General features: G+C 33.8%; 1 protein-coding gene across 2 annotated transcripts; it reads right to left on the reverse strand.

Annotated features, from left to right (window-relative positions):
- Window positions 1-1,177: 1,177 nt before the first annotated feature.
- Window positions 1,178-9,298, reverse strand: LOC114392515 (protein S-acyltransferase 24-like). Of its 2 annotated transcripts, none has more exons than XM_028353680.1 (13): window positions 8,792-9,298; window positions 8,252-8,392; window positions 7,936-8,048; window positions 7,044-7,123; window positions 6,757-6,920; window positions 5,593-5,731; window positions 5,372-5,471; window positions 3,349-3,406; window positions 3,165-3,242; window positions 2,931-3,029; window positions 2,244-2,322; window positions 2,002-2,150; window positions 1,178-1,892 (listed from the first exon to the last, which is right to left on the reverse strand). In XM_028353680.1, exons 1-13 carry the CDS (start codon window positions 9,026-9,028, stop codon window positions 1,428-1,430), a joined length of 1,902 nt encoding a protein of 633 aa, XP_028209481.1. In that variant the 5' UTR covers window positions 9,029-9,298; the 3' UTR covers window positions 1,178-1,427. The 2 variants fall into 2 exon arrangements, with proteins under 2 accessions (XP_028209481.1, XP_028209482.1); XM_028353681.1 differs by having other exon boundaries at window positions 8,780-9,298.
- Window positions 9,299-12,010: the final 2,712 nt, after the last annotated feature.

Raw genomic sequence — 12,010 nt, forward strand, 5'->3', positions numbered from 1 at the left:
ATCAAATTTTTAACTAAAATTTTATATTCTAGAAATTTTTAATATAATCTCCATATTGGAAAAAAAAACACCACTCACTTATAAATATTATAATTTCATTAGTTTCCATCAAATTATAAGAGCTTATTAAAAAATTTGAAAAAAACTTAAATTTTTGTAACAAATAATAACATAATTGAATATGCTTTTATATTATAAAATAGAATATATATATATATATATATATATATATATATATATATATATATATATATATATATATATATATATAACTTGTGAGACATATATATACTGAAAATTATCAAATGAAATAACTTTAGCCTTTAATTTTATTATTTATGTATATTTGTAAGGTTAAGTTTAGTTGTTCTCATACAAAAATGACTTATATACTAGATATTTTTCACATATGAAGATATATCTAATGAGAATGTTAATTTTATGATAGTGGGTGAATTAAATTCAAACCATATAATATACAAATATATAATATACAAATGATTAAAATTTAATATTATGTGACTCTAAAAAAATCAGGAATTCTTTTTAAAATAGTGTGATTCTTTTTTCAAAAAACAAACTCACATGACTTGTGTTTAATTTTGACTATTTTGAAAAAGACTATTAGTCAATATTAATTTCTTTTACTTTTAGGTAAAAAGTCTCTCACTAAATATAAGTTACATGTGTAAAAGTAAAAAGTCTCTCACTAAATATAAGTTACATGTGTGTTTGTGTAACATAAACAATTGATACTAAGTGTTAAACTTTTTCACTTAATAATTTTCTCTAGAATATGAAGTTAATCAATCTTATCACTGAATGCAAAGTTCTTATAAAGTAATTTGAGTTTATAAAATTTCGAGCAGATAATAAACTAATTGATACTTCATTCCTTATTTATAATCAAAATTTATTTGAATTTTTAAAAAATATATTATCCGTCAAATTATTATCATTTAATGAAATATTAAATAAATTTAAAAATTTTATAATAATTGTTAACTACATCAATAAGAAATTTTAATTTAACAATAGAATTAATAAAATTTAATATGTAAGAAAATTTATTAAAAAGAATAAGTTGTACCAGTATATATATATATATATATATTTGTTTCATCCGCACACTAGCAAGTAGCAACCGCCATAGGAAGGAAGGGGGGCGGGACCTCTAGGCTCTAGCAAATACATTCGAATTTCATACATAGATTTCAAGGCTTATCATCTTTAAAATGCAACTTAAATTAGTTACAAAAAGTAGAAAGAAAAAACGATAAGAGGACGACTAAATGTAACAGCACAAAATTGCACATGGGGGTGTGGTAGAAAAGAGCCACAATAAATTGAATTAACGTAAACCAACCCAGATGTGTGCCTATGTTACATTACAGGTTAGGTTCAAACACCAGACATGTATGTAAATATCATGATGAGGCTGTAACAGATCTGTTCCGTCCAAGGCCAAGACCCAAGCCCAAGGGAACGTTGTCATTTCTGGTTTTGCCATGGTTATTATGGCTACAATGCGAAGAATGAACATGACCATTAATATGACCATGATGTATTTTGGAGTTGGTACTGTTGGAATTGGAATCCACATTAATAGCATGATGGCCATTTCCATTGCCTCTTGCATATTCAGTATGGGTGTGCGAGTCTCCATTTGCCAAGTTCGAGCTTCTTGCCATATGCATCATTCCTATACCCTCCTCTGAGTTACCTAATTCTTCAATGCACTCAACGTCTTCGTTGTAACCATTGATCAAGAAATCAGAACAGTTCTTCTTGATACCATGATCATATGGGTTTCTAAATCTACCACCTGGACCTCTGAGGTAACTATACCGCATTGCATTTGCCATTTCATTTGTTGTAATATTGCGTGATATCTGCGTTATGAAAGACAAAGTAGAAGAAAAAAAAACACGTGCTTCAGATCAGAGGAGAGAATTTCTTGTGCATAAAAGAAAAAAACAAATAAGATCTTCTAAGACATACCTGACTAGCCTGCACAACTGTCAAAGTAAACACACCAAAGAAGAGGAAAAAATCGGCTATTAGAAATGATATTGCACCAATGTGATTGTTAGCAACATACTGAATCCATGCCCCAAATGAATGAGGTGCAAGTGGATCAGTTAACACTCCTGCACGAAGAAATTTATTTTTCATCAGCAGTATAAATTGCAGTAAAATGAACAATGTAACTCAGTAACTCTTATGTCTCAGCAGACACATACTTGTAAGACAAACTCCACCAGTAACCAACATTGCCAGAACTTCAAGAACAAGAAAAACAAAGAAATCCCATTTGTTCTTCTGCAATCATAAAGTGAAACAAAATCAGGTTAAATCAAATCAGATTAATAAGTCAAAAAAATAATAATTGCTTGACCAAAATTAATGATAATGAGAAAACATGGGAGTAAGCAGGATTAGTAACCATCATCATAACTCTAACGACAAAGTAGGACAAGATTAATAATCTAACCTTACAAATATTATTAGCCAATCCTACAGATATGATGTACTGAATTCAAATGGTATATTTTAATTTTTATGAACAAACTCATTATTCATCTTAGACAAGTAGATACATTTTATTTGTAGCTATAACACAGATTTATACTAAACAGTCACTAGCAGACTGTTCAGTCTAAACTGTTCACACTACAAAAATCCCCATGTAGAGTGTATTGCCAAATAATGAGTCTTCTTTGGCAATAAGAGGTGTTTTAATTAATACGTGGCATGTCACATGCTGGAGGTTCACAAGGTGGCATGTTCCATACATAGGGTAGAGACCAGAAAATAACAAAAATGTCCTAGATTAATATCCCCCCTCTTTAAGTAAATGATAAATTGAAAAGCTTAAAATATTTAACAGTCAAATGCAAAGCTTGTAAAAAAAAAATATCCAGAAGTACCTTGCCGATGCAATTGGATACCCAAGGACAATGGTGATCAAATTGTTCCACACAACGATCACAGGTGGAACAGTGTTTTGCTCGAAGAGGCCTGACAATCTGAAGAAAAGACAACATAAAATTGTGTGCAAAACAATTCAAAGCAAAGGAAAGACCGGCATCTGCAATCTGTGTATGCAAGACATTGATCAGCTTTACAGCAAGAAGTCAGACAATCAAAAGAAAGCAAAGAACCTTGCATGTTGCACAAAGCTGGGACCAATTTCCAGCTAGCAAAGCAGGATTATTTATCTCAATCTTCAAGAGAGGCTCCTGCCATAACCACTCAATATTTTTAGGTCAATGCAAAGGGAAATAGAAGTTATAAAATCCTCGGTAAAGAACCAAAGTAGAGATTAAGTGGCAGAACAAAACTCACGTCATCTTTTGTATCCTGATTGTCATGCATATTCATCCTGATATAACCAGGATCCTTGCTGTCAAGAGAGGGGGAAAGAGACAATAAGAAAAAAAATAATAAACTAAATTAAAAGTGTTTTCATAGAATACGGCAGGTGTCTACAAACAATTTGAAACTAGATATTCACTCGACTGAAAATGAAATATGATAGACAGTGCATGTCTATTTGTGGGTTGTATATTTATCATGTATTGAGCACCATACATTACAAACCTTATAGATGTGTAATAAATTGTTCCTTAAACTTGAGTTCGACTTGTATCTTAGGCCAATTCTAGCATGGACCACTAAGTCATGTGGTCCATTATACACAGTTTTTTATAACCGTTAGATACATCAAGTTGATAATATTATCACAGATCCTCCACACTGTAACATCTCTTTCTCCTCCTTCCTCACTGTTCTGCCATCACTTTCGTCGCCATCACCGCCAAACCAGTGCTCCTGCAGGTACCACGGCCTCTTTGAAGGTCTGCATAACCCTTTCTCCCATCCATGATTGAAGCAACAACAATCAAACAAGGTTCAATCTAGATCTACTGTTGTACATCTGGAAGATCTGGTGTGGATATGCTTATATAGATCTGCGACATTTCAGCCTCCCTCGCCGCTGACCCCATGTGTCATCGCCGGAGGCGATTGCCAGCAGTGGCATTTCAATTTTTTTCACTCTTTTCACATTGACTTTGTCACCGACAAGCCCATCACCCACCCACCAAATGGTGTTTCAGTCACACACCCATCAAGCCCCAACGACCCCGTCGTGCACCCACCAAATCCTGACGATCCCATCGCACACCCACCAAACCGCTATCGCACAAAATTGATATGTTTGTGATTGCTGTCTGATATGAACTGATTTGCACCCAAATAGTGCCGACAAAACCATGGAGGCAGGAAGAGCTTATGTTCCTCTTGGGTTTTTGCTGTTGTTATTCCCATTGAGAAAACCCCAATTTGGTTTTCTCCCGCATAACCATGGTTGTTAACAGCGGTGATGATGAGAATGGCAAAGAGGGAGAATGTTTGTTAAGTATTTTGGTTTTAGGAGGAAAGAAAAAGATTAAAATCAATGAAATGTCGTCACTAGAAATCGTTGTGGCGGCGTCAAACTGTGGTTGCCAACAATAGTTTTTTTTTTTTGAACTGCAAATATAATTTATATTAATGATAGAAGTACCAGTGGTACTAGAAGATACAGATTAGGATTGACTGTTGCAGAGAACTAAACATACAACCAGAATTACATAAAACACAGCCCTGCCCTTCCTAGAAACATTAAATAAATGCTAAAGACATTGCTGAAGCCCACTGGAAAAAAGGGACATTAAAGTCCCTTTCCCACCCCTTCAGCCAGGTCCACATAAGAAAAAGAATACTATCTGCCAGTTTAGAGATATCAAAGGATTGACTATGGAAAATGATATCATTTCTAAGTTTCCAGATTGCATTTGTAGCTGCCATAACACTATTAGTGGCTGGAGAGAAGGAAATAGGTAGTATTATTGTGCAGAGAGTACACCATAACACTATGAACATCAGATCAATCTAAAGGTCACTGTTCATGGTTCATAATGGACCACCTATCAAGTGGCCCACCAAAGCAATGCCCTGTATCTTAATGTCACAGATAACACCTGAAACATTCCTCCATTTCATACATCCCCACTCAAATCCTATGGTTTACACTTTACATTTCCCTTTATTTCTCCTCTACACAATTCATGTGGAGAAGAGAATTAGTACCACACTACCACCATAACAATTGCATTAACTTGCATATCACTACAGAATTAGAATTGCACAGCTCAAACCACCAAAAATCCACATCCACCAATTTCAAAATCATATATCATTCAAACTCCCATAGAGATTTAACATAACAGCAGTAAAAAAAAAACCTAGAAGAGTTTCAAAATAAGATCTGGTCCTTGTACATATAATGGCCTAGAACTGTAAAGTTTAAGTCCACATCACTTACCTGCTACACCTGTAAAACATCACCAAACCAACACTTGCAAGAAAAACTCCAAACCATGCAAGAAGGCCAGCTGCAGCTGTCAGCTTTGGCATTTTTGTTGCTGCAATAAAAAAATTGATACAAATGATAGTGAGACAACCATCAAAATAAAAGGATAATTATGCATGCAAGTGCTCACATGCACACGTATTGATTTCATATGTGGAAGCCAAGATAGATACCCAAGATGACTGAATGAATATACGTAACCAATAGCACAAGAATTATGCACCAAAGGACGGGAGCAAGTCCTAATTTGGAAATCTTTCCAAGGCGGCTGTTCCCGTCACAGCGTTTGTCAAGCAACCTTCGGGCATTTCCCTACACATTATCCATAGTTGGTTAGTATATAGTAAATCCACAACCATTCATTATAACTATGTAGCAACATTTATAAAGAATAACCCATAATAGAAATGTAGATGTACCACCACTCAGATACCAAGTAAACTTTGTTTTACGAACTCTCAGACAACTATACTCACACAAAATATTTAAGAGTCACTTTCCAGTGCTCATGATCTTATGATAACAATGAAGTTTATGGGGGAAGAGAAAAGTTTCACTTATTCAGCATTTGCACTTTCAGCAATTACCCTTTTTTAGTTCCAGAATAGTAGGAATATATATTTTATAAAGGCTATACGAGTTTGTTTATTTTTAAAGGCCAATGTTAGTTGTTAATTTGTTAGTGGGAGGAATTCAAACCCATGACCTCTCCCTCCCCCCATCTCCCTTCAACCACCAAGTCAACCTTATAACTCCTAAGGCTATACAAGTTAAAACTCCACACAACTTGTAGGAGCAATAACTTTGATATGTCACTTTAAAAAGATCTGAAGGAGTTTTCAAGAGATCAAATAAGATAAGAAATTAAAAATAATTTTTTATATTTCGTTGGGACATAATCAACATTCATCACTCACTCATTTAACCAATACCTCTTCAAATGAAGGATGTTGATGCTGCGATATGTGAATTTAATAGAAGAATTTCAAATGCATTATTATCAATGATCTAGACGTCAATATGCATTGTAGCAGAAGCATGTTCACATTGCTAAAAGTCTAAAACCAGAATAAGAAAGGATGCTGAGTAGAGTTAGCACATCAATACTCAAATAACATTTCATCATAAAGGAAACACACATAAAAACTCCACTCAAGCACCTATCCTATAAATTCAATGAAGTGAATGAACACAAATGATTTTCAGGGAAGTAAGCCAGAGCCAGTCCAATTCTCAAAATCATTGGGGGAGGGAAAATTTTGAAAAGATGGAAAGCAAGCTGCCATTCAAATGGCATTACTGATCAAATCAAACTATGTTGATTATGAAAGACCTACAAGGAAAAAAGCAACTTGTCTGTGATTCTTATCAGAAGCAAGCTGTGCCGGAGTCAGGCCTGTATTATCAGCCAGCATAAGATCTTCCTTCTTGCCAGCCTGTACTAGCACGGTACAGGCCTCCAAGTTGCCCCTAATAGCAGCCCAATGAAGAGGAGTGCAACCTGAACGAATAAGGAAAATAAAAACTAGAATAATGCTTTCAAAATCAAAGATCAATTCATCATTTAGTGCATGAATAATTTGAGGGGAATAAATGGAGTTCAGGATAGAGCATTAGAACATACCCCCCGTATCTTGACGTCCCCTGTGTGCATCAAGAAATAACAGAAGACGTATAGAATCGGCAAAACCTTTGTATGCAGCCCTAAAATTCAAGAAGGGAAGAATCTATTAAAGCACTTAAAAAGTGAAGAATTAAGTAAATATTTCACATAAGCAGAACCATTCGAAATTCTAAGTTGAAGGGAAAATACGCATGTGAAACCAGAAATTTAGCACAGAGGAAACTAATTTATTAACATTGTACATTTAAAAGTTATCAATGAAAGGAAAAAAATTTAAAAAAAAATATTAGTGCAACTTTGTACAATATTATCCTGAGGAACAAAAAAACATAGGCAAAATTGGATAAAGATATGACATTATGACCAATATATTAATGAGAGAATTCCAAGTATAAATATAATGAACATGGCTACAGATGTAACAGAAATGAAGTTTACCATGCATTATTTTGCCTACTAAATTAAAAATCATCCTTCATGCTGTGTAATAAATGTGCCAAGAGAAATTAGATGATGTTCATTACAACCATTTTCACATTAGAACAATTAATTAAGAACAATAAGACTTAAAAATCCAACTTGCCATTTTCAACTTGGGCTAATTGGGACCAGCTTCCTAGATGGTGTATTTACTAAAACTCTACCAAATACATTTTTAGGTTCATGTTCTGTTTTCAAAGAACAAACCAACGACACTTGCAGTTTGCTTGAACTAAAAGAAGACATCATAAACCAACCAAAAAAATACCTAAGGACACATACTCAACAAAGAATTTGTCAGCATATCAGCTCACAAAATGGGGGCTTCACTGCAGAGCAGAGTGCAACAAATAGAAAAGGGAAAACATCCATTTCAATAGAAAGAAAGGTTGAGCGGCAAATTGTTGATTACCAATGCAAGGGGCTTCTTCCATCATTATCAGGAACATCAGGGTCAGCATTCCATTTTGAAACAATGTGGTAAAGGAAAGCTGTCTGACCATATTGTGCAGCAACATGTGTTGTCTGCATCCAAGCAAATCATAATTAGTAAAATTAGCATTTACAGCTGCACACCTGTGCTTCAAGTAAAACAAGAACCCAAACTACCAAATTAGCATATGTAACCAGATACAGACAGCCAGGTATAAGAGCTACATAACATGCTCCAAATGGCTTACCCCAGCAATCTCTTGAATAAAGGGAAAAAGGAATCACACCAATCTAACCTGATATCCATTCATATCGGCAGCACTCACTCGAGCACCCTCCTGGAGTAAAAGCTCTGCAGCCTGAATAGCACCCCGAACCGCACTCCAATGTAAGGCCGTCTGACCAGTATGATCTGTTGCATTTACATCTCCCCCATGCTGCCAACCACAAATCAACCAATTAATTTAGTACATGTCTAACTCCACACTTATTGCCAAGCCAATTTTTAATACATTCAATTGTAAAAAAAAAAAACACCACATTCAATTTCCATTTCAATAACACAAGCATGGCCAACAAGCAGAGCTGAGCTGAGCTAAGCTAAGCTACTGTAACAAATTCAAAAAAAAAGCATCATCATAATAACAATAAAATTCTCTTCTCTTGTACATATATATCATTCCCTCCTTAAACAGCAATAAGTAACTCGTTCTTACATTTTTGTTTTCTTGGAGTAAACAAATAGTAACGATTCAGTGAGTGGCAAAACAAGGGATGCATAAGGGACAAGCTCAAGTAAGCAAAGCAAACGCAATTCAACAAACCGATCAAAGAACCTCAATGATGTACTGAGCAGCGGCAGTGCGGTTGTTAAGTGCGGCCCACTGAAGCGCGTAGTAGCCCAAACCGTCGGGCTCGGAGACGGGGCAACCCTCTTGCTCCACCAATCTCTGCAGCCTCTCCAAATCCCCGTAAGCCGCCGCCGTGTACACGTCATTACGGAGGCTCTCCTCCGCCCCCGATTGCTCGTCGCGGGACTGCACCTCCTCGACAACCTCGATCTCGGACGACATGGATCGAGAATTCTGAAATCCGCGTTGACTTGGAAGGAGGAGGAGGTTGCGATTGAAATAGAAATGAAAAAAAAAAATCGGGGAAATGGAGAAAAGAAGATTGGATGGTTTTAATTAATTTCTAGGGTTTTCTGGGAAGGTGAGAGAGAGAATGAGAGGGTTTGGGTCATGGCTGACCCTCTCAGGACGAAACAACGAAGGAATCAAATTGAAGAGATGGATGGGTCTATAGATAGAGATATCATATGATGATGGCAGGCCACGCCACTTGGAGTCACTTTATTCTTTTCAAATTCCCCCTTAACTTTATTCGTTCGTTCCTTCGTTCACCCTTTCCCCTCAAAAAAATATCCACAGTATTTTCCTTGCGTCAATATTTAAATTTCTATTTATATATAGTCTTAAATATGTTAAATAATCTAATTTTATTCTGATTTTTTAATAATTTGTTTTGTTATTAGAGTCTTCGATATATTAAACTTTAACCGTGTTTGACAGGGAGAGAGTGAAAAGGGATAAAAGTTTAAAGGAATAAAAGAGAGTGTAAATATAGTATTAAGTTAGGGTGTGTTGTTTGAGATGAAAGATTTTAATTAAAATAGTAAGTAATTAATAAAAGAAAAAACTAAAAAAAAAAGATGGAGCAAATGTCCATGTAACCCTTTTAATCTATGCACGTTTTTTCTTTAACACACCCTTAATAATATCGCCTGTATTCTCATCTATTCAAACATTACCAGAGTAATTAGGCAAATTATAAGTTTAATAGTGATGTATTATCAAGGTAAACAAAAAAATAATTAAAAAAATTCTTAAATCAAACTTAATAGTTTATCGTATACATGACATGACATGCAGTTTAACGGGTAATGTAAAAACAATTGTAGTTTTTTTCCAAAATTGATTTACATGATTTTTTATTAAAAAAACTAACAAATTAATTTTGATTGAATTAGTATACTTAAAACGTCTAATATAGTGTTTGGTTAGAAAAAATGAAGGAAAGAAAGAACAATTTTTATAAACTTTTTGTTTTTTTTAAGTGTATTGACTAAAACATTCTTATCTTTTAAAATCCAAAATTTCAAGGGTATATGAAAATAAATAACTTTTTAAAAATCTCTTATATTTTATTGTGAACCAAACAATAAAAGAGTTGGATTATCTCTCATCCCCTCCTCTTTTTTTTATAGGATGTCTAATTAAAATATCTTATCCTTGCTTCGTTTGAACCAAATAATCTCCATAAAAAATATTAATGTCAAATTTAAAATTCACTTTGCTTAATGGTTAATAAGGCAAGACGGGTGTAATTTCAATTTTTTTTAAAATCATTTTTTAATCTCTCGGTATCCATTTGTGAAGTTAAAAGGTGAGAGAAACTTACTGATAGAAACAAAGGTAAGAGAAACTTTGTCTCATGGTTAAGCTTAACCACAACCACCTTTTTATATAATTTTCCAATTCATAGTAAATGTATATGTGCATCAAGAGTTTTATTTTGTTGATTTTGCTACATTGGGCTATCCGACGAGATGTCTTTGTTCATTATTTCATTTTTTATAAACTATCAATTTATTTATTAAAAAAACTATCAATATGTAATTTGTAATAACCAATAGTTATAAAAATAGGTCCTTACGAATATTCGTTTTATATAAATGCGTAGAATGAGTGCATAAACACGTAACGATGAAAGTGTTGAAATTAAGCATTGTATCTAGCTGTTTAATTTCCATCCCATTAAAGTAATTTGTCAATGAACTGCTGATTATCAAACACTAATTTTTTTAGGATAATCAAGTTTGGAAAATTACCTTTAGTAGGAGAAAATAAAAAGTTTTACCCAAGTAAGTTTCCTTATTGCGTGTGAATTTTACATAAAAGTTCATAAGAAATAAAAATGCTACATATTTTGGTTCACAAGAAATATTTTCATAGATAATAAGTTTCCAGTAGATATTTTTGTCAGCAAATACAATAATATTTGCAAGAAATTAGCTTGACCGGATGATACAATCCTAACTGGCACATAGTAATTTTGACCCCAAAAAATACTAGGCCATCCTTGAAACTCCATAAGTACTGCACAATGACTTAAAAATTAAAATAGTTCAAGACATGACTGTAAAGCTTGCATTTATAATATATAGTGGCCATGAATAACCTATAAAGCAAAAGACAGTACATCAATTAAGAGCTAATTAATATTCTCAACCAGCTATTCTCTGAAGTCATGTGAACAATTAAGAGCTAAGAATTCTATGGTACTTCAAGATGCAAAACACTAGAAATAACCTCTACATTCAAGTTATTCAGAACACAGTAATGCCTGTTGGAGTTAAATTTTACTTAGAATATGAAAGTAGTCCCATCCTTTAATTTCCATATAAAAGAGACAAATAAATTACACTCTTCAATTTGAAATATCTACATCTGCACTTTTACATGATTCAACTTTAGCTTAATCACCAATTTGTCTAAGATTCCCCTGAATGATACATCTTTTGTGAGTTCAATACCTTCATAAGAAAAGTATGTGTTGGAGACAAATAAGTATCCTCCTAGGAAAAAAGGACAATACTTAAACGAGTTCAGCAACAATGCTTTAAGCTTCTGTCACCCCCTTCTCTTGATCCCTTCGGGAACAATGCTTCCTATTCTCATCAGCATCGCCCAATATGTGTTTTTCTCTTCATAGCAGTCTTGTATATGGAGAGACTAAGTTTATTTCTTCTTTTTTCTTTAACTTGTTAGATTGTTTATTTCTCAAATCAACACAAAATACTTTTACTTAACACATTATTTTTTTAACTAGTTTGATATATTTGGCCAGAGAATATAAAAAGTGTTTGACTGTTTGTTCTTCTTAGTTCTTACTAAAATAGAGGTCCTTTCATTGTAAGGACCCATGATATTTGTTTTGTCTGTTATTTATTTTTTTGTTCAGACCAAGATGGGGTTTCCTCAACAGTAAACTAA

This window comes from Glycine soja, chromosome 17 (genome assembly GCF_004193775.1).
Source record: "Glycine soja cultivar W05 chromosome 17, ASM419377v2, whole genome shotgun sequence".
In the NCBI taxonomy this organism is placed as follows: domain Eukaryota; kingdom Viridiplantae; phylum Streptophyta; class Magnoliopsida; order Fabales; family Fabaceae; genus Glycine; species Glycine soja.